General features: G+C 39.2%; 1 protein-coding gene across 1 annotated transcript; it reads right to left on the bottom strand.

Annotated features, from left to right (window-relative positions):
* Window positions 1–335: 335 nt before the first annotated feature.
* On the bottom strand, window positions 336–7,476 carry LOC147902844 (inositol-tetrakisphosphate 1-kinase 4-like). The gene is made up of 10 exons (XM_087373843.1): window positions 6,635–7,476; window positions 5,973–6,054; window positions 5,139–5,171; window positions 4,805–4,925; window positions 4,556–4,648; window positions 3,417–3,536; window positions 3,006–3,179; window positions 1,466–1,521; window positions 1,037–1,121; window positions 336–911 (listed from the first exon to the last, which is right to left on the bottom strand). The coding sequence occupies exons 1-10, from the start codon at window positions 7,009–7,011 to the stop codon at window positions 835–837; spliced, it is 1,218 nt and encodes a 405-aa protein (XP_087229969.1). The 5' UTR covers window positions 7,012–7,476; the 3' UTR covers window positions 336–834.
* Window positions 7,477–22,804: the final 15,328 nt, after the last annotated feature.

Raw genomic sequence — 22,804 nt, 5'->3', positions numbered from 1 at the left:
ATATTATCACGTGTACTTAATTACAGCAAACATAATGTTAAAAACCTTATTGCCTTTTTACACTACAAATTTCAAAATGTACTAAGAACAATTCAAAACATTAAACAATAAACACATTTCATTTAGTTGCAACTCATGATGCATTGCCACCCTCATAGATTTATCATGTAAAAGGCATCAAAGCAACAATTGCTGAAATGCTTATGAAAACAATATTATCACGTGTACTTAATTACATAGCAATGTAGCACAACACATCATGTGCAGCCATGCTTTTGAAAGTGAGCCTTTTGATCCAAGATACTTTACACACAGGAACACAAAAAAGCAACAAGCCCACTAAAACGAATTGATTTCTAAAAACCAGAAGCTATCCCAATAATCACTGGCACCTTACACCAAGCTAGATGCCTTATCAATGAAAGTTTGCTTAGAGCAGAAACATGCATTCCACCAATACCTCAGATAATACCCCCTTCACAAATAAAAATCTTTATATAAAAATTTAAGTACCACTTCATAAAGTGTACTTCTCAAGCAGAGGTCGGAAGCTTTGTCAATCATTTGTGATGTAGCATGCAGCATTAGTAAAGTGGATAGAGAGGATGCTACCCAAGCATAAAATCCCCGGGTTTCTGCAACAAATTAAGCTTGACAGATATCTGGGCATGGTGGTGATCCTGTGTGCTGAGCAAGATCCCGTATGCCATTCTAGTCACAGAAGATTGGCATAATTTCTGATACTGCTAGTCTAAAAGTTAACAAAAGGCACTTTATGGCTTGAATTATGAAACGTTTATATCTTGAACTCCCAAGTGATGAACCAAAACAGAGTTACTTACCCTTTTTTACAGCAAGGCTTATAAAGAAATCTGTAAAAACTTTTTCATAATCGGGCATCTTCCCATATCCTGCAAGATGTGAATGCAATGAAGAACTCAAAATTGCTACAAGTACATAAATCATACAAGACAAGGTCCCTCTGGAAAAATTTGGCACAAACAACATTCACGCCTCCATTAAAGCATGGACTTACCAGGAAAATAATTGATGTCAATAACATAAAAATGGTTTCCCTTTCCAACTTCCCGGATCATATCTAAGTTGAAGAGATTTAAGCCCTACAATGGATGAAAACCAAGAAGTTAGATGTATTTCTACGATTGCATCTTGAACTCCAAATTATCTTGCAGTTGATGGTCATGGTACCATTCTGGAAGCTCTAGCTTATGTAAATTTTTTATAGCTCATCAGAAGGGATCAAGTACGCATTGTAAGCTCGCCATAAAATAGCACCTTATAAGCCCAGATGGACCTAAAAAGCAGGATTATATATACCTTCATTTAAAACATAACCAACACACACTGCAATTACTAGACTTTCGAATGTTTGCAGGCTAAAGCACAAAAGGGATAAAATGCTGATGTTTGGACCAATTAAAAGATAACCATGGTAAGAACTCACCAATCTATGCCGGAGTTCCCTGCAAAGTGAATCAAGCATCTCTTGAGGTGGCAACTCTGAAGACATAAACCCAGCACAAATATGACACATATGATTGCCAATGCTCTCTCTCTCTCTCTCTCTCTCTATATATATATATATATATATATATATATAATACATTCACACACACACATATAAATGCGTGTGTGTAATGCATTTATGTATGTATGTATATATTTATGTGTGTGTGTGTGTGCACAATCAAGTAGTTCAGGAGGAGGGTGATTCTACATTCAAAATTCAGTCGTAGAAAGCATCATGTATGGCGCATGGAGTGCTATCATCACAGCAGTGGAAACAGTAGACAGACAATAGATGGCAGAAGAGGAAGCACACCATGTACTGGACGAAAGATGCCACTATGAATAAGCGAAAAGGGTGAAAATGAGAGAGAGAGAGAGAGAGAGAGAGAGAGAGAGAGAGAAGGGGGTTTTGGGGGGGGGGGGGGGGGGGATTGTTGGGTAGAACCAGTCTCCAGAGCCCCCTTATAAGACACCAACAGAGATGCTTGCGGCATGCCTGAGTCCGCCGCTCACCTTAACAGAGTGACGGTAGTCCGCGAAGCAACACTCACATAGAAAGATGCACAACGGAGAGTGGAAGAGCAGGTGCACACTGGAGAGAGTTGTCTTGCCCTTTTCTCATTGGCCTCTTGCAACTCATGGCAGTAACAAATTGCAAGAAATTGCATTTTTCCTTCAACGGCACGTGTGCGTGCGCACGCACACACACACACACACACACATATATATGTGCATGTGGGTGTGGGCGTGGGTGTGGGTGGTGAGGGGGGGGGGGAGGGGGGTTGTACACACACTTTCCTTTTTTGGTAAAAGGACCATTTCATTAAGATGAATACACATTCATAGCCGTGCCAAAGTGGAACAGCTATTACTCAAGACTAGAAGCACTGATAGAAAACTTCCAATTGGGCCAGCGGAAGGTCTCCAAGAGAATGCACATCTTCGAGAGATTTGGGCAAGGACTAATGAAAGAAATGAAAAACGTCAACAAAAGAATGCCCATACAGTCACATGTCAGGGGCATGATATAATGACCATAGAGCCCAAAAGCGACACCAAGAAAAGACGTAAGCACAGTCTGGTTTAGAAGATGTCGACCAAACAACCAGAATTGTCCGCCAAAAGTAATCCCAAGAAAACGAGCATGAAGATCCGTCCTAAGCTTGAAAAGAAAATCTCGAGCAGTAGGGGGGTTGTGTGAATGGCTGTACAGTCAGATAGGGGCATGATATAATGAACATAGAGCCTAAAAGCAACACCAGGAAAAGAAGTAAGCATAGACTGGTTTAGAAGATGTCGACCAAACAACCAGAACTGTCTGCCAAAAGGAATCCCAGGAAAACGAGCATGAAGATCTGTCCTAAGCTTGAAAAGAAAATCTCAAGCAGTAGGGGGTGTGTGTGTGTACACACAAACACAGACAGAGTACACTTAAGAAAACGCAATTATAAATTTGAAGGGTCACACACACTTACCAGCAATACTGGGGTCTAGCTCGGCCTCATCAGCAGAAGCTGCTGCACAAGATACTCTTGGAAATGGGGTGATGCTGCTACTTCCAGGTTCCCCTTCGCGAACATCTGGAAGAGACAACCTGCGGACTACCTTCACAATCTCTCCTACAATGTAAACCTTGAAAACAACACCACCTGCAAAAGAACAGATAAAAAGACAACACAAGACCAATGCTGAGCACAATCCCACCTTGTGTATTTAAAAGTTATATTAAGAAGATTGCTCATGACCCTGAATTCAAAATCACTTGACACCTATCACTTACTGGGTCAACAACTAGATCTTGCTGATCCAATTCACAAAACAAAATTAATAGTGTGCCAAGAAGACCCTCCTGGAGATCTTCGCTGTGAAATATAATAATCATTTACCATGGTTCACAAACTCTTGGAGCACCAAGGGGGGGTGAAGTTCCGATAAACAAAGCTCGTTGAATGCAAGAGAGAGAGCATGAGATTTTGCTGTGCCATCGACCCACAAAGGTTTTGCAACTGAAATACAACCAACAAAACTCTAATTAAAAGCTGACACCTCACAGAGTGCTAAATGAATCCATAATCATTTTCCATTGGTGTGAATGTATCTAGAAACTTCAAAGTATACAAATGTAATTTTAAACTCAAAGATTTTAAACAATTAAACTCAGGATCCGAGACTCTTTCAAGTTCTGATACGAAATATAAGCCTGCTTTTAACCAGAGAAGACTAGATCTTCTAGAAGCCACAAGAGACGTCTCCTGTGTGGGATTTGGCATAATTGCACCATCTTGCATAAGAGTTGTGCTAATGCCATTCTGGCTTCAAAGCAATATTCAAAGAATACGATTGAGGTTCCCACTGTCAATTCAATCCATGACAACCAAGGAGCCAAGTCTAAGGGAAGAGGGGAGTCCCCTAGTGGGGTTATTTTGCCCCATAGAGAGATTACCCCAAATCTCTACCCATGTAGTGGGGCACAAATGGATCACATTACAGCAGCATTTCCACAACGGCAATTCCAATGCACAAGTCAATACCATGCCAAACTTTTATCTTGAAATTCCACAAATGTGCTATTTTGAGACTCGTGCTTAGCAGAATTGTGCCAGATGCACACAAGGAAACCTCTGAATAAATGCTAATCAGCCAGACAATGACAGACACTACGCATGACAGACAGAAGCCAGCTTGTTTGCAGTCTGTCATTTGGCCAGCTAATGATCAATCAACTGACCAGGTTCAACATGCGCTATGTAGTATGCTACAGTTCATGGCCGCATAACACAGCTGGTAGAACCAGTGGGGGAACCGCTGTACGCAGAGCAGCACTGGGAAGCATGCACCTGACGGACTAGTATGTTGAGGTCTGCAGCTCCTATGAGTTTTTATTGATGACAGATATTGAATCAAAGATACAGCTCTTTCCAGATTTATTCCAATCAGACTACAAAGAAAGCATTCACATGAGTAGTCCATATAGCCATTAGAACTGTTCAAAAATAAGACATTCAATTAAACTGCAGACATTTACCTAGAGGAAGCTTTAGTCCCGCTTGTGCTACCTTATCACGTATAGACGTAGGGTCATCAGTCACTACCAGCTGCTTCGGGACTCCCACCTTGCCTGCATTGTCCTATCATATAATCACATCTTTGTAGGTGCAGGGGATGCTTTGGGAAAAGGCAGGTAGGATGTAAAGACAGACCATGACAATGAGGAAGGAAGCAATGAGCCCGCATTTATGCAACTAATATCATTAAGTGCTACAGAGCTTTGCACCTCGGCAGTCACGTAGGTTCAAGGCAGCTACTTCTTCGAGCATTGATTGGCGGTTACAGACTTTCTTTATAGATTCTGGTGGATCAAGAACCATAACATCAGGATGGTTTTGCTTATATGCCTGCAGTCATAAATAACGTATGTTTGAGCCACCACAGAAGTACTATCTAGCCAGGCCAAAAAGGTCTTATGAGTTTGGAGTCAAGGGAAGAAAAGAATGGGTCTCAAAAAAAAAAAAAAACTATAACCCTTCAGGTTCACAACGCATCAACTAACAGGACGAATATCTGTTTTTTTAAATGTACAATCGCATGACAAAAACATTACCACTCACCCTCAACTGCTGATGCCATCCTTCTCCAGATATCTGTGGGAAAAGCCAGAGGAAAACAGTTAGTCAGCCCCAGAAAGTTGAAGAAACACAATATGCAGGTAAACCCACATTTTAAAGGTGCAACATCAAAACAACTGCATCCACAGATCTACAACATCCTAAACAGAGCACACAAGTTTAAGTTTCAATAGACGGACACTTAGTTATCAGATCTTCTTAGGAACCTACCTTGAAATTTAAAAAAATCCTTCGCAAGGATTAAGACTGGTCTCCCTATGCTAAATATTTAAACAAGCTACTATATTCATTGCAAAAGTCAAGACTTCGGAAAGCTTGTCCTCAAAATCTAATTTAGTTCAGAATTCTATAATGCTTTCTTCCAGTCGCAACACTAACAAATATGCACCTTTTTTCCTTTACTGTATGATTCATGCGCTATCCAATGTTCTATTACGAGGCCAGTAGACAGAATGTCAGTTATTACCCCCATTCACCAAATTTCAATCGTAGAGGGCCAAATTTAAAACTTGGTACTGTGTATCTGAGAAACAATCCTAGGAGCTCCAAACGCTTTTTTAGACCTTGATCAGAAAGAAGGCTGAGGGCTTGAAAGTAGAATGCAATTTCAAATGTCAAATCCCACAGCCCAAGAAATTGTATACTGAGGGCTCCAAATTTCAGATTTAGTGGTAGTTAATGTATGTAAGGGATCCTTTTGGGCGACCCTAGAAACCCAACGTAGATAAAGTTCAATCCAGAAGTCAATTCAGAAGGTAATCCAGACTCTTCAGTTCAGCATGCCGAGGTGAAATGTAACAAAAGTAGAAAACTCACTTTATGTAGGATGACATCAAAGGGACCTTGTTCCTCAAGTGGCCTATTTCGATCTACTGCCACAAATTCTATGCCTTTGTTTCTGTAATACCATGAAAGTAGATTAATCGCATGTAACAGAAATCCCAACTAGAGATCTGAAAATCCCATCCTTCTGATTTATATGAGGGGTCAAATAGCAAACAGGCAAGAAACAAGAACGAAAGGAAACACACGTGGCTGCCAAGGTAACGAATTCCGCTGTGATAGTTCAATATACTCAAGCCGATTTCAAAATTTCAAAGCCTTCTCTTCCAGGGAGATAAACTGTCAAATATTGTCTTCATCTACAAAGCACGCCCCTAGGCTCGCTGAGAAAGGCTAAGTAGTTTTGAAACAAATAAATAGATTTTGCGAGATCTGCATCTAAAACAGCTGTATGCGAGCAACGTGCCACATCAACCAACGTGTACAACCCAATAAATGCCCATCTGAGGGTCAAGAACAGCTTGGGAAAGCCCAAATTCTGACGCTGGTCAGGAGTGTTCTCAACGCCGTTCAGCTGGTTTAAAGCAGCCTCAGAAAAATGCCAAGCATAAACAAACAAGCAACTAGGCGTAGCATGGAGAACTTATTCACATTGTTATCAGCCTACAAGTGATAATCCGCTGGATTTTGTTTACCTGGCATACTTTTCAAGCTTAGGCTGCAGGAAACTCTTGGTCTTTTTAACCGTTAGAGCGTAGCCAACTGTGAATCTGGAAGGGCTGGCCATAATTGTTTCAAAATGCGACTGCACATCTCCGCAATAGCCAATCTCTCCGTCTTCGCAGCTTGTCACCTCTTTGTCTTTCGAATGCTCCTCACTTATCCTCTCGTCGTCGATGCTCCAACTCCCTCCTCTTCTCCCTATCCTCTCCCAATCCAAAACATCTTCGCAGCTCCGCTCTGCCGCTTGATGCCCATAGAAACCTCCCAGGCCAGCCCTTTTCAACCCTTCGCTCCACTCTAATCCAGGAACCCTGGAGCAAAGCGCAACGGCCTCACCATCTCGCCTCATGCCCGACGCAAGAATATTTTCGCGACCGTACGACGTTGAATGGGGAAACAGGACAGCGCGAAAGGAAAAGGCAGGATATCCTGAGGTTCCCAAGGCGTATGCTGGGTTGCTTGGATATGCCTGCTTGTGCGCGGAGATACCGCACAGCGGCGACTGCTACAATCTACGAGCGGATTAGGAGGGGTGGGAAGAGGGGGAGCTGGCGACTGTGCATCATTCCTGGCTGAGACCTGTGCGACATATTCTCAGATGGTAGCGTGGTACGGAGTGCGGTTGTGGGAAGATAGAGTGAGGAATTGGCGATGGGAAGGGAGAGAGGAAAAGGATGGGTGAGGAGGGAATAAGGTGGGGAATCGAAAGGGGAGATGCGAAGCGACGATGGAGACGACGACGAGGTCGAGAGGCAGCCGGTTTGGAGATGGCTATGGCGAAGGATGGCGATGGAGTTCTTCGTCTTCGTCGTCCTTCGACGGCTGATGCTCCTCCTCCAATTCACAAGCACGTTTTATTATACCTTAATCTCATTCGCTTATTCCTTAATCTCCTTCACTTATAGTTAATCCTTCACAGTTTATGTGTGGGTGTACTAAAAAGTCTCTCTCTCTCTCTCTCTCTCTCTCTCTCTCTCTCTGTGTCACACACACACACACACACACACACATACTTATACAAACATCATCGAAGATTACTTACTTATACATGTGTGTGTGTGTATGTACATACTTATATAAACATCATCGAAGATTACTTACCACCATACACACTTTTTTTGGGCGCAATGTTAAAAGCATACACACACGCACACGCACGCACACACGCACATACCTAGTTTATATGTGTATTGTATAGTGTGCGTGTGTCATTCACTTAGACTTTACCTTATCGTGTGTGAGTGTGTGTGTGCATGCACATGCACACACACGTACCCACACGTTCTGCTATTCTCCTTCTCCCAACTCCTGTTTCCTCTCTTGGCAAACCAAGAGGCATTGCCAGAATGCCCTCATGCTCCCTAGTTTATATTAAGATTTGGTATTTATGTACTATATGGTGCTAACCTCACCCAACCATATGTCTCAACAAATTTAATGGCAACTCCTTCCCTCCCACCTTATGTACGGTTTGCTTAGATGGTAGCTCTAATTTCTTCAATAAGTTATACGTTGAACTTCTTTTAACTAGGATTGTTGTCTTATTTGTTTTCCTTCTTATACTAATTCACTAGTTCTCATGGAAATTGGCACTTGATTGAAGTTTAGATCCACCAAACCCCCATTTAGATCAGACAAAAAAAGTAAGTGATAAAGAATGTGATGAGAATTTCACAATTGTTGGTCATCAACACTAGATCTTGAGATATAACTTTGGTGTTAATATTTTATGGCATTTAGACCCTACTATGGAAATGCTAGGCATGAGTAATGTGAGGAGGTATAGGAGAGGACAAAGTGTGGGCTTGTGGAGTTGTGAGTATTATAAGGGTTGTTTGGTTACCCAACTAGCAACCTCCAAACTAGAACTACCTTAACCAATTGAAATTAAAATTAGATCCTCAATTTTTCATGCATACAAAGCCAAACTCAAAGAAATGCAAGGCTTCCACCCTCAACACATTTGCATGCTATCTTGACTATTTGGAAAAATGAAAGCCAAAATATTAAAACAGCCAAAGTCCTTCACCCTCTCTCCTTAGCGTTCATCCATAGCAAGAAACACATGTGCAAATTATATACTCTCCTAGTTTAAGGAACTCCATGGTAGATACGAGTTAGAGAGATCCCTTGATTGGACTTAATTTTTTTAAAGGGATAGCCAGTTGAGATGTAAACACCTAAACAAATAATTAATTATCCATTGAGCAAGACACATCATGCAATGTAATGTCAAAAAGCATGTAAAAGTGCTAGATTGAAATTATAATTTTAAGGTACCAGCATTTCCCATTGCCACATCTTTGCCTCTCCATGATCGTCGTTGATGTACCCATGCTACATCCTTATTACACATCTTTTATAATTGTTAAATTTGCAAAGTCTCACAAAAGTTACATAATAGGGGTTCTAGAAGCATCCCCATTAAGGGTACACCACCATCTTTTACGATAGAATATTTGACAAATCGTCACAGTACATAAAAAGGATGATAAATCCATCCTCATAAACTTTTTAAAAGATATTTGTAAACATATCACTCTTTCCCACTTAATCCTTTTTAAATGTTTGTAAATAGGTCACTCTTTCCCATTTAATCTCCCTTACCTCGTTAATCTCCCTTTCCCATGTAACTAGATCACATCTCCCTTACACAAAACATCAAAATGGAGCCTTTGATGCATCATAAAAGTAACTTATTATGGTACTTTCACATTTATTATCCTCTACCGTATTCTTGTCTCACACTTACAATGCCTTGTCTCCTCCATCATTGATATCATATTTGCCATCTAATCATGGATGTTGTAGTCACGTTTGCATGCCAACATGTAGCATTCATGTAAGGTGGAATGTGCAATCTAAAAACTACATTGTACATCCTTTACCAAAGAAGCCACATTCTTTAGCATGAAATGAAATTATTTATTACGTGTTTTGCTTTTGATCATATCGACTTCTACAACAGATTAAGTTCCATGAGTTATTTGAAGCATATTTTCAATGACTCACTAGTAGCCAAAGATTGAAGCATACTTTCAATAAAATTCTTTATTACTTGTCTTGCTTTTGGTCATATCGGCTTCTATGACAACATTAAGTTCCATGAGCTATTTGAAGCATACTTTCAAATTTCATTAACTTGCTAGTAGCCAAATATTGAAAACTAGGAAAATCCATTATGATATTTGGAGTTCTCATTAATCACTCTACAATATATGGTTTTCAATTAGTTATTAAAACTTAGATAAATGGATGAGTTTCTGTGGAATTGATTCATATCTAATGTTTTTGCTATTGTTTTAGTCTAAACAAACATAAACATTCAACAATACCATGAGGACTCACCTCAAGTTATAGGAAATTATAGGAAACTATTATTAGAGGCATTCTAGGAATACTAGTCTTTCCAAAGGGAATGATTGATTTTCAATAAGGTGATCTTTTTATGTAAAGTGGCCTCTCATGCCCCTTTCTATGACATTTAATGTATACATTGCATGAACTCCCTTGTTTTTCAACCTAGGAATGATGCACTATGATTATGATAACAATTTGAAATAGTTAAAGAATGCATGTCCAAGCTCTTCTTCTTGTAAATACCATGTTACCATAATGAAAGTAGGTTACAACCATAAAATTTGTCATTATTCTCATGTTTTTCCTATCCAAAAAGGGATAACCATGTGGTAAGTCCAGAGTTTTATGCTCATCAAGTAGTTAAGCCCAATGGATTGGCGCCATCTTATAATAATCTTGTAATGAGGTAGGTTAGACCTAGAGGAGGTTAAATTGGACCTCACTATTACAATTTTTATTTATTTTTTGTTCAAATTGACAATTGTGACATCCATCCATTTTTTTCAAAATGTTTATTAATACCAAGATAAATTTATTTTAAAACATTTGTGAGGTACAAGCATATACAAGCCTATATGCCAACACAACAAGAAAGAGCATCAAAATGATGCAAATTTTCCCAATCTTCTTGTACGGTATACATTTCCATCTATCAAACCACATTTCAAAATACAAGGTATCAAATAAGCATATGCATGTGATCCCTTCCATCATTGTTTGAATACAAGTCTAATTGGTTCAGTGGGCATATCATCCTACCACAAAGTTAATATCCAATAACTAAAGAAACATTCAACAAGGATATTAAACCTTCCAAAATGCAAGATATGCATAGCATATGCCCTTGCAGCAATATCCAAGGGCTTTGTGACATGATAGGGTTGTCGATTTGTGGACCAGTTTAAATGAGGAGGGTGAAGAGCATAATTCTTTGCTTCTTGATTTGTCCTGCTTTGATGCGCGAGTGGTAAGTTTCAAAGAAGTACATGATTCATAGTTTAGCGAATAGAAGGTAGCTACTTGCACTAAGCCAAGAAGACCATGAGTGGGCTAATAACTTCCAAAATATCAATTCTAAATTATATAAGTAGCTATAGTAAGCAGAACTTGAGTTAGCTCTTCCGGGTTCCCATGAAAGCAAGTTTCCAGGCCTAACTTTCAACATCATGTGGCCCATTTGAGCAAGATGTACCGAATATGCTTGTCACTTTGTATCAATTGTGCTTGTTATCATCACTTTGCATATATTTTGCCGGTGCTTGTCACTTTGCATATGATCTACCTATGCCTTCTTATCGTGCATTTATTGTGCCTGAACATATCAATATGCACCACTTATTCCTAGAACCTACTATCTCATGTCCGTTATAAGACCAAATATACTTTTCTGAAGTCTCTATCAGTTCTACACTAGATATCTCTTAGATAAGTTTAGGGTCTTTTTAGAGCTTTACATGCTTATGCCCTTCGCACTTGCATTAAATATTCGATTGATAGCTTTGAAGTATCTATCTACAAAACTTACCCAACTATAAAAACTTTGTCATAGTATTATGGGGCCAAGAATCAATGAAGTCATGAGACACCTATAAGTGAAATCTCTCTCTCTCTCTCTCTCTCTCTCTCTCTCTCTCTCTCTCTCCGAGGGGTCACTATGTATAAACCCTCTATATTACATGCATTCAAAGCCTATTTGTAAAATCCCATATCTGTAGGTTTTTTCTTAATAAAATGTATCCTTTTCCTATACAAATTTGTAATTTTTTTCTAAATTTACTTTAAATACTCCCTTATGTAAATTAATTTAAATACTCCCTTATGTAAATACTCCTTCTATTGAACTCACATGATAGGGTTACATATGATGAGTGATCCCCCCGAGCTCTCTCTCTCTCTCTCTCTCTCTCTCTCTCTGTGTATATGTGTGTGATTTCAATATTTTTTTTAAATGTGTGTGTGCAAGCGTGCACGCTTATGTGTGTGGGTGTGTGTGTTTTCTAAGAATGTGTATATCAATTGGGTTTATTAGTCATTTAAATAGGATAAGTATGCCTATGGCCACTAAGGAGTGGTATGCCTTACCACTTGTGCTACCTCCTTTAGGATGATTCAATGTTAAAGTATAAACAAAAATTGCAATCTAAAGGAAAAACAAAGGGAACGTGAAGGTGTTTTTTTTAATGGGAAATAGAATTATTAGGTGACTCCAAATAGTTTTCCATAAAGCTAGACCTAGAGAGCTTTGGCATGAAGAGACAATTGTAGAAATTACAAGCATGATTAGGTTTTTCACAAAGAGGAATAGGGCTTTGATAGAGCTTGCTAAAGCTGTTTGTTAAGTTTGAAGCCCAAGCCTACCCATTTGTGGAGGCTATCCTTTTATTTTCCTTCTTACCAATTTTGTTAACACAGTTTTTGAATATGTATTTTTTCAAAAAACAATTAGAGGTGACTCCATGTGAACTTTAAGTGTGCCAAACTCTGCTTTTTAGACTTTCCATAAGAAATAAAGCAGAGAGGCAATAAAATGTTTGTATCATTGCCATTTCTTTTTGTAAGGATAAGAAGATTGTAGAGGCAACTATCTCTTGACAAAATGGTAATTATAATGAGATTGCAACAAACCCATATTAGACTTAAAGTTCAGGTAGTCTTTGTAATAAAAGACGGGGCTCCATTAAGACTCCTCTAAGTAAAATCTAGGCAAGTACACTTTGAGCAATTGGTTTCTCAATCCTATGAAGTATTTTCAACACCAAACTATTGAAAGATAGGAAGCGCCAAAGAGCCACAACCCTTTCACAAAGTCTACATTAAATAATCATGCTTCTCGTATAGCAATAAAGGTGCACCTTACATGTATACAGAGGCCATTTTGATATGGAAAATCAAGGGCTTATCTACATTGCATGCATCTTGGGCAGTCCTACTGTCTACATTGAGTAATTATTAGTTTCTTCCTATGATAGTACTTATAGTCATACCACACTAATTAAAATCAGCTTATACTTTCATTACATGAGGTGCAAGGTAAAGGAGGATAAAGTGTTTATGTAGATATGTATGAAAGGATTAAACCTCCAAGTAACTTTAACTTGGAGAGGAGAATAGGAGGAGGAATATATACTTATTACATGCAATAATAAAAGGAAGGTGAATGGGTCGTTGAAAATCTCATCCCTCTAAGCCTTGGGAAGTGATTTGGGCATAGCTTTTGGGCTCTATTTGCTCTAGCAAACTTTCTTCATTAGTTTGGATTCATTGGTAGATGACCTTTCATTTGGGGATTGTCAATCAATTCTTTTCTTTAAGAGCTTGTGGCTTTTGTTCCTTCTCTCTTTTTAGCCAGTTTAAATATGTATAGGTGGTTGTTGGCTGATCTATATTAATAAAGCATTTGGGCCTTCTCTCTTGTCACCTAATATAAAGATGTATTTACGGGATGGTTATTCTTAAGAAATCTATATAATAGGTTGAAGGTGTGCTTTAAAGGAATGGTGGTGGCAAGTGATGAAAGAGACAATATGATTATCCACATTAATGGTAGGATCCACCCAATCTAACTCACCAATGTCCTTCAATAGATTACCCAGCCCAAAGGAGTGAAAGTAAGGTGAGGGTATATCATGGTTACCAGGGAACGTCGTTCCCCCTTCTGGAATGTCAATATGATTATCCACATTAATGCTAGGATCCACCCAATCTAACTTACCAATGTCCTTCAATATATTACTTAGCCCAAAGGAGTGAAAGTAAGGTGAGGGTATTTCATGGTTACCAGGGAACATCATTCCCCCTTCTGGAATGTCCGGAACGCTGTTCCATGAAGGAAGGGGGAACCCAAATGTTCTGGAATAGTAAATTTTTGTTGTTTTATTTTATTTTAAACACAATTGGGAGGTTTGTGTGCTTTGAAAATGTCTCCTCATATATTAGGGATACTGGAAATTGGGTTCTCATATATTAGGGAAGCATTTTTTATCTCATATATTAGGGAAGCATTTATTTATCTCATATATTAGGGAAGCATTTATTTATCTACATACAAGAAGCATCGATTATGAAACATTCCAAATGTATATTTTAAAGCTGAAATAGAATGTTCAAAGCTGTTAAAAGTTAGTTTCTTTCATGGCATTTCCACCCCCATTACCCCTTCCCGAAACGTTTTTGTTACGGCATCCCACCTGACAAAAGGAGCGGTTGAGAGAGTTGAGAGGAAGGAGCTAAAGCTTGAGAGAAGGGGGAGAGGGGACAAAAGGGACTGAGAGAAGAGGGGGCTGAGAGAATGGCAAGAGAGTGGAGAGAGAGAAAGAACTTAGAAGGGGGTTGAGTAGGAGTAGAAAAGAAGGCCTGATCAAGAAAAGAAGGACCGACGACAATTCTCTTTACATTCTTGTCAATGCGACACTCCTTTGCTAGACGTCATGAAAGCATTTCGAACATTCCAATTCCCCCTTCCTTCAGGTTGGGCATATTCGGTCTATGCGCTTGCATATTTATACTTGTGACTTTAGTTTTGCAATGTCTACGCGACACTATTTCATATGCTTAAAATAGTAGTACATTTATTCTAAACCAAGACACTACAAAGAAATAATCAACCACTTTTTTCAAAGAGAAAAGGAGAGAGAGAGAGAGAGAGAGAGAGAGAGTTATGAAACATTGTTTTCCATAGACAATAAAAACCATTAGGTTCTAATCAAAGAATCCAAAAAGCTAATAACAAAAGCTAGCAATTATATCCCTCTATTCATTCCATTCCACATTTTGGGCCCTCTATGTTCTCTTGGTTTTTAACTTTCGAATTTATGACACGTGGGGAATCCCACATGCACAAGCGAAAGTAGGCACACTGTCGCACACCGATCGCAAAATCGAGTTTGTTGCAAGCTCCGCAAAGCATCGTATCACTAAACTAGCCATGTTCGTGTGCTAATTTGTCCAGAGGAACATGGAAATGGGGCGGTAAATCCAGCCGCGAGACAAAGCCATGGCCAGACGGCACTCGCTTTGAAGGAGAGCCATGGACGAATCCGTTGGTGATCATCTCCGAAGTAGAAAACCTGCAGCGAGCGCATTATCAGGATACTGTAAGCCTGCTGGGTTGTCATCTCCGAAGTAGAAAACCTGCATCGAGGGCATTATCAGGATGCTGCTGTAAGCCTGCCGGACATCACCTCCTCCATCTACACCCACAAGAAACCGCGAGCCCCACGCTATACATCACGCCCAGTACGAGGATTGCACGCACTGGTGCTTGCCTGGGCTGCCAGACACTTGGAATGAGATCTTGTTGGCGACCTTGGAGCTAGCATCGGGCAAGGGCGCATGGGATTCACAGCCTGCACATTGACGAAGCTCTTTTCTTCTTCATGGACAGTACCCGTCCCTTCCAAACTTCCACAAAGCGGCCGTCGATTTCTGCAATCGACAGGGCTGGTGCGGAGTTTGATTACGGTAGCTATGGATAGCTGGGCATCTCGGAATTGCACGAAGTACCAAAATATTAGAATTGATTTATAGCAGCGTTTATAATTTGAACGGGGCCGGGCAGTTCTTCCCACGTGATGAAATGAGATCAGGTCAAAGTTGTCCGTCAGCGCCATCGTGGCGCCATCTGTCAGCCTGGCGGGCCTAGTGACAGCGTGGACTTGAGCGTCTACAGACTGCCATGTGGCAACCTGATCCACGCGGTACGCTGCAAGCCGCCACGTAAGGAATCGAGAGCCTCTCGTCACTCAGAATTTATTTAATTGACGAAAAGCGAATCGCTTCACCATTAAACCTCCCCAAAAGAGAAAACGAGATTTTCAAAAAAAGGACCTCTTTTCGCCTGGGAGCAAATAGAAGCCACAACAAGTTCATGCCTCCTTCTAATGCAACAAATAGGGGCCGTGCGAGAAAAACCCCCCTATTCATTAATTTGTGTGTGTTAGGGGGGGCGGCGGGGCACAAAAAAGATTGCCTTACATTTACGAATACACGAAGGAACTCATCACTTTGGTGCCATAGCACATGTCCCTCGAAGTAAGGCAGAAGGCTACTTTTATAAATGCACGGGTGCATGCATCTCTCCATTTTGAATTGACATCATGCCCACTAAGCATCATATATTTCAATAAGATACTCTTGGACCATGACATTTGACATGAAAAAATACTCTGCTTAGTTATGTGGGTACATCAAAGGCAATACACGAGGATATGCTTATGGAGATCCATATCTCTAGACTTTTGAAAGGAAGAACAAGCAAAGATATTCCAAGTGGATCAAAGTGATGTGCATGCAAGTGTGCTTATGTAATGCTAGCCTGATGGTTGCATAGGCAAGTAGATTATAGATGATATTGGGATATGCTTACATCCTATGCCCATCTCTTTTATGAAAGAATGAACAACCATAGCAGTTAATAATTATCAAGAGAACCAAAACATATATATGCAAGTGTGTGCACACATGCAAGTGCATATGTGCATGTGTGTGCATGTGAGTGTGTCTATGCACTTGTGTGCACGCGCGCATGTGTGTGTATGCACGCATGTGTGTGCGTACATGTGACCATGCATAGGTGCACACAGGCGTGCATGCGCACATGTGCATGCATGCATGTGTGTGTCCTTGAGTGTGCGCATGCAAGTACCCTGTGTGCGTCAACATGCGTGAACACACACATGTGTATGTGTGCATCCATGCATGTGCATGCATGCATGCACTTGCCTATAGTCACACATACTCATGCACATGCATGTGTGTGAGGGTGTGTACATGTGTGAGTGTTGGCAAGGTCGATCAGGGTGTAGGTGCCTTGGAATTAGGAACAAAAGAAAACGAATGAGATACAACAATGAAGTGGCTAAGCTTCATGGAGAAAACCGTTTTGAGATGGTCATATTCCCCTACAAGTAAACATGATGTCCAACATGTACATTGCCACATAGGATATAACATGGTTTGGAATGGACACATGTGGGATTCTAAACCATACATTCCCATCCTTCTTTTCCTTAGCCAAGTATTTCAAGAGTTATAATGAATGTTAATTTGCATAGTCATTTATCATTACTTACAGTTTTCAAAAGCCTTCAAGTTTCCCTTTGTTGAGCCATCACTAAAGAGATTGTTCACAAACTTCATTGCCTACCTTGAATGGATATTTTGACTCTATTTTCAAAAATACTATGCTAAGGACAAATAGCTAAGCTTTCCCATGGACGTCTCTTCTACAATTTATATGAATCAATGTGACCCAAAAATCTTAAAGCTCTCCAGATTTTTGTTCATGCATCAAAGATGTAATAGTCAATCCCTAAGTTGGACCTATCTCTAGCTTCAATTTATTTTAAATTATTTTCTTCATATCATCTTGTAGTCCCTACTTCTCATTTCTCATTTATAATACCAATCTCATTGTGTGTATCCTCTTTTTGTTTTAAATTTTATCCTGCACCACCCCCCAATGGTGCTATGTTCTTTGACTTTCCAAATCTACTTTTTTTGTCAATTCTTATTACCATCCTTTGAGTTTGAGTTCGTTAATGTTTGCATGTTGACATGAAAGCTTGAAATTTATGTCTATATCCAATGCTGCACTTCATATTACTTTTTAAATTCAAAGGGAGCAAATGTACTTTTCTAATGAACAAGTACATCCAAAGTATATTCCATTTTACTTTTTGCATGTCCATCAAAGCAAATCTACTTTTGTACCAATAAGTGATTGTTCTCACTTCATCAACTTGCATTAGCAAGACACTAAATGCATCTAGAACAATTTTAAAAAATGCATATAGAACAAATTTGTGCTAATACTTTGAAAAGCTTGTATTGAAAAGCTTGTACTGAAAAGCTTGTACTTATTGACATAATTCTTAAGTCACTTATGATAATAATTATTCAAATATTATGCAAAGTTTGTACTTTTTGACATAATTCACAAGTCACTTATAACAATTTCATGCAAATGCTATAGAAAGCTTGTACTTATTGACATAATTCTCAAGTCACTTGTAGCAATACCATGACATTACAATAGATGTTTAAGTTATATAATTTAAAAACATATAAATTATGATGAGATGACACTTTTCTTATATGGTGACATCAAGTCATTTTCCTTGCGACCATGAAGATTTCCAAATGGCACATGCAAACCAATGTGAATCATTAAAAGTAGGTATAATTACATGGTACACCAACTTATAGTATTTGGAAATAAAAGGAATCGAGATTAAAATATATTATACATACTTCTTCATTAAATCAACAAAAATGATAATGCTTGTCAATTTTCCAAGATAACATTAGGCACCAAGAAAGTGTTGGATTTCTACCAAATGATCATCTCCCTACCAATGTTGAGAGTTCTACTTGTTTTCTTTGGCACTTTCCACTGAAATTTGCTTGAAATATTGATATACATGTAATATTAATGTAGTAAATCATGGTTTGATAATATGAATTATTGAATAGATGGGACGAATTTGATGATGCACAAAAAGACTGAATGAATTACATGAAGCTATTGCAAAAGGAAGCTATGCATAGTCTAGCGTGAAAGTATTGTGCCCATCGGATATGCATGGCATGGTCGATCACGCATTATACACCTTTCCCCCCCTAGTGCCATATTGTTTCTCCTAATATTGTTTGTTCCATGTATGCCATGATAATATTAAGAAGATGATTGTAGAACGAAGAGAATTGAAAAGTGTAAGAAGCACCATCATACATAGAAGAAGCATGTTCTCTACTTTAATGGCTTTGTGATTTTGTTTCGACATTGCAATCTTTACACTTAGTTGGTTGTTAACCAAAAGGTCATAATTTCATGCATTTGATTTTTCATTAAAATATAGAAAAAGTGTCAAAGTAGATTGCTTTATAAAGTTACTTTTTTGCATTTCTTTAAAGCGTCAAATCATTTATGATCATATTGAGAGAGCTTGTGTTATAGAAATAAAATTGGCACTAATGTCACTTGTACTTCTAAATGCTTAATGAATCCATTTCAAAAAGTAATGGTTAATATTTGTCTATGGTTCAATTATTTATGCATATTTTTTTGGTTTAAAATATGGCATGAAAAAAAAAATCTCTAGATCAACATATATGGTCATTTTTCGCACTTTACAGGACTTTGGAGCCATTTTCCAGTTATTTAGGTGTATGAAAAGGGTGAAGGCACTTAAGTTAGGTAATAGTGAAAAAGGCCTTCATAATTAAAAGGTGTGAGCTTGTGGCAAATTTTTTTGACAATTGGAATCCATTTACCCTTGGAGATCAACTATATATGGCTGTTTAAAACACTTTCTAGGCATTTGGAGCATTCAAAATTTTTGGGCATATGAAAAGAGTAAAGGCCCTTGAGTCATGAAATGATAGCACAAGGCCTTTATAATTGAAGAGTTTGAGCCTACGACAAGGTTGTTTAAGTATTTGAATCCATTTTCCCTTCCAAATAACCATATATGGTCTTGTTAACACTTTGTGGGCATTTGAAGCCATTTTGCACTGATCTCTATGTCCTTCATTCTTTTAGATTATAGGATTGAAGCCATAGATTATAGCATTGGAGACATCATATCACTTTCTCTAAGAGGATGAGATGTTCTTACATTGTGACAATATGGACAATATGGAATCCAAGTAAACAAGGACCTTACCTTGAATGCCAAGAATATGAAGAGCAAAGTTTATCATCCTTCAAAAAGTACTAGGTCTTGTGTTGACATTGAAAGTCATTACATTAAGTTTGTGTAATCCATCTATAGCTTAAAATGTACTTGTCTTGTTCTCTAACTAGAATTTGCCAATATCTAGACTTCAGATCAAGTGTTGAAAAATATCTAGAGTAGGCCATAGAATTAGTGTTGTCATGTAGTCAAGGCAAAGGATATAGATCTAGAACTATTAAGTTGATGCCTAATCATGGTGTTGCATACTTGTAGATGATCCCATTGTGCTTTACCCTACACTTTCACTTTGGTTATGTAAAGCAGAGTGCCATTTCCAGATGGCCAAGTGGTGGTTTGCTTTGCAACAACAAACAAGTGCGAGGGGATGCAATACATGAAGAAGCATAGGGGGGCACAAGTGAAACAATGAGAAGAATATATACATAGTGAATTCGAAATAAGCTTGTATTACTTTGGCAAATTAGTAGTCAAGAATATATACATAGTGAATTGGAAATAACCTTCTATTATTTTGCCAAATCTGAAGTTGAGTTACTCTAGCAACAAGACGAACCTAACTCCTAAGATTCTAGGATCTTGTATGCATGACTTGTAATACTAATCCCTTTCTAGCTTCAAGAAGAAGATGTCATCATGTTGGATGTGTGGTTGATTGAATTGTGAGACTATCCAACAACATTGTTTTGGGAGTTTTGGCCACCTATTTGCCTTCTTAATGTGTAGCTTTACCACCTTCACCATGCCTACTTGGTGTTCAATATGGTGGTGAGGGAGTTTGGAGAAATTAGTCCCCTCATTTGAACTCTATTCTTTTCTAATTGATGCACAATGAGTAGTGTTTGGTGAATCTTTGGTGCAGCGGGCATGGGTGGTGGATTAAACTTAATGGGATTTGCCTTGGGGGACACCCAGCTTTGCTCTTAGTCTTGCATTTGTATCCTCTTCTTCTACACTCAAAGCTCCACTACTATCTCCTACCTCTATTGTTCTTGCCCTCCACTTTGACTCGTTCCAGCACTTGGTGTTTTGTCAGTGGGGGTGGCCAAGTGAGTAATTGTAAGAGCTCTTCTACCTCCACTTGTAATTCATCACATTGTTGCCAAATCCCTTCAAAGATACTTGACCCTTGCTCATTAGTTATGGTTGGACCTCCATGAGTTTGGATTTGGAGGCTAGAATATTTCCCAAGGCAGTGTCAACTTGAGCTTCTAACATGCCAACATGGGTATCTCAATTCGATGCTCTCCCACTCCACTCGGATAATGTTCACTTGTCAGCTTTGGCCATTTTCTTTTGGTGTTTTCTCTAGTGTTTTATATTTTTGAGCTCATCGTTAAGTGCCTTGGCCTCTTTCCTAGCTTCTCCCACTTGCGAAAGGCTACTACATGCTCTTGAAACACCCTCAGAGTTTCCATCTACCACTTTGATCATACTCATAGGAGGCATCAGTTGCTCATGCTCCCTTTTTTCTCATATTCCTTGATTTTTCACCTTGCCTTATACTCTCGGTCTCTAGCAACAAGAAAGTTCTCCTAGACCGGTAAAGTAAGATAAGGGCTTTTTGGATGGTGAGGCCAAATTCATTGCAATGTTGGTTGATCTTCTCTTTCATTTGTGGTGATCAAATCTATTCACCGGTAGCAAGGGAGGCATTAGTACTTCATATAAAATCCATTTGTCACAAGGAGGAGTCGAGATTATCATGATTTGGTGGCTTCCAATAGGCATGCTCTGGTAACTTTTGATGGACCTGCTCCAAATGCTTTGGTTGGTCTTTTTACTTTTTCTGGGCACTCCCTTTGTCTTGAGGCCTTGGTTGTTGGGACTACTAAGCTTGCTGAGGGGGTCGAGCTTCTTGTTTAGTTGGTTGTGACTAGGGTTGATCCATCTTTTTTTTTTGTGCCACTACTAGTTGTTTAGGATTCAATCCAGGGGATCCATAAAGCAATCCCTATAGAACATTGGTCTTTAGGATGGTTAATGGCTATGAAATTGTTCATCACTTCATGCCACAAGGCATAGGTGTGCCAACCTTCACTCCCCCCATTGATTTGGTGCCTTCTACACTAATATCTTGGGTAGGCAAGTGTCTAGCTTGCCCTTCATATGGAATTTCTTTGTCCTTCACATGGAAGGCCTTTGTCTACTTGTTGTAGGAGTTGATTGCTTCATTTCCACCTCACAATCAAAAGCATCGCTTTATGGAATCTCAAATTTTATTATATTGGAGCTAGTTAATTGCCATTGCTAGTGGCCATTGATGAATTGAGGTGGTTTAATCTCTAGCACTTTTGGCTTCTTGACCCTTGTCTTCTTTAGTGTTGTCCCTTCAACCTTGTTAGTGTGGGAGGCTATGGGCTTTGAGCGTTGTGGAGGCAAGACAAAGTGCATTGCAAAAAGTGATCCCAAAAAGTGTGGGAGACTATGGGCTTTTGGCTTGTTGACCCTTGTCTTCTTTAGTGTTGGCCCTTCAACCTTGTTAGTAAGGGAGGCTATGGGATTTTAGGGCAGTGTATTTCAAAAAACGACCCCAAAATCTTTTGTATTGGGGCTTTAGGGTTTTCTTTTACATTTTCCCATCAACTTTTAGCTCACCACCCTCTTCATGTCTCTCCTTTCCATCATTAGATTCTCCCTTGTGGAATAAGCCATTTCATGCTATAATTTATTGGGAGTTTGTGGACCAATTTGTCCCTCCTCTCCCTCAGGATTCTACTTAGTTGCAATGTCAATCTTGATTTGACGAGTAATAGTCCTTTAGGATTGGTGCCTATGAGTGACTCTTCATTGGTACCTTGGTGGATTGGTGCTTGAGTGACTCTTCATGGGTACCTTAGCAAATTCACCCGAATAAGCTACCCCTATAGTCAAAACAATTTGATCTTTATGCCATGTATTTCTTTTGGTAGTTTTTTTCCCTCTAGGCCTTCCATGGTGACAATCCCATTGTCAAAGCATGTCTTGATCTGGTATTGAACCACACTAGATGGACATTTAAGAATCCTTTCTTTGAATGGACTTCTCTTGATCTAGTAGTCATTCCATGCATTTCTCCTCCACTAGATTATACTTGCATCCAAGCTA

This window comes from Dipteris shenzhenensis, chromosome 4, assembly GCF_047967505.1.
Source record: "Dipteris shenzhenensis isolate YYH24624 ecotype China chromosome 4, Dip_SZ_1.0, whole genome shotgun sequence".
NCBI classification, from domain to species: Eukaryota; Viridiplantae; Streptophyta; class Polypodiopsida; order Gleicheniales; family Dipteridaceae; genus Dipteris; species Dipteris shenzhenensis.
Note: the sequence above shows the minus strand (reverse complement) of the source record. Positions and strands in the feature narration are given on the sequence as shown.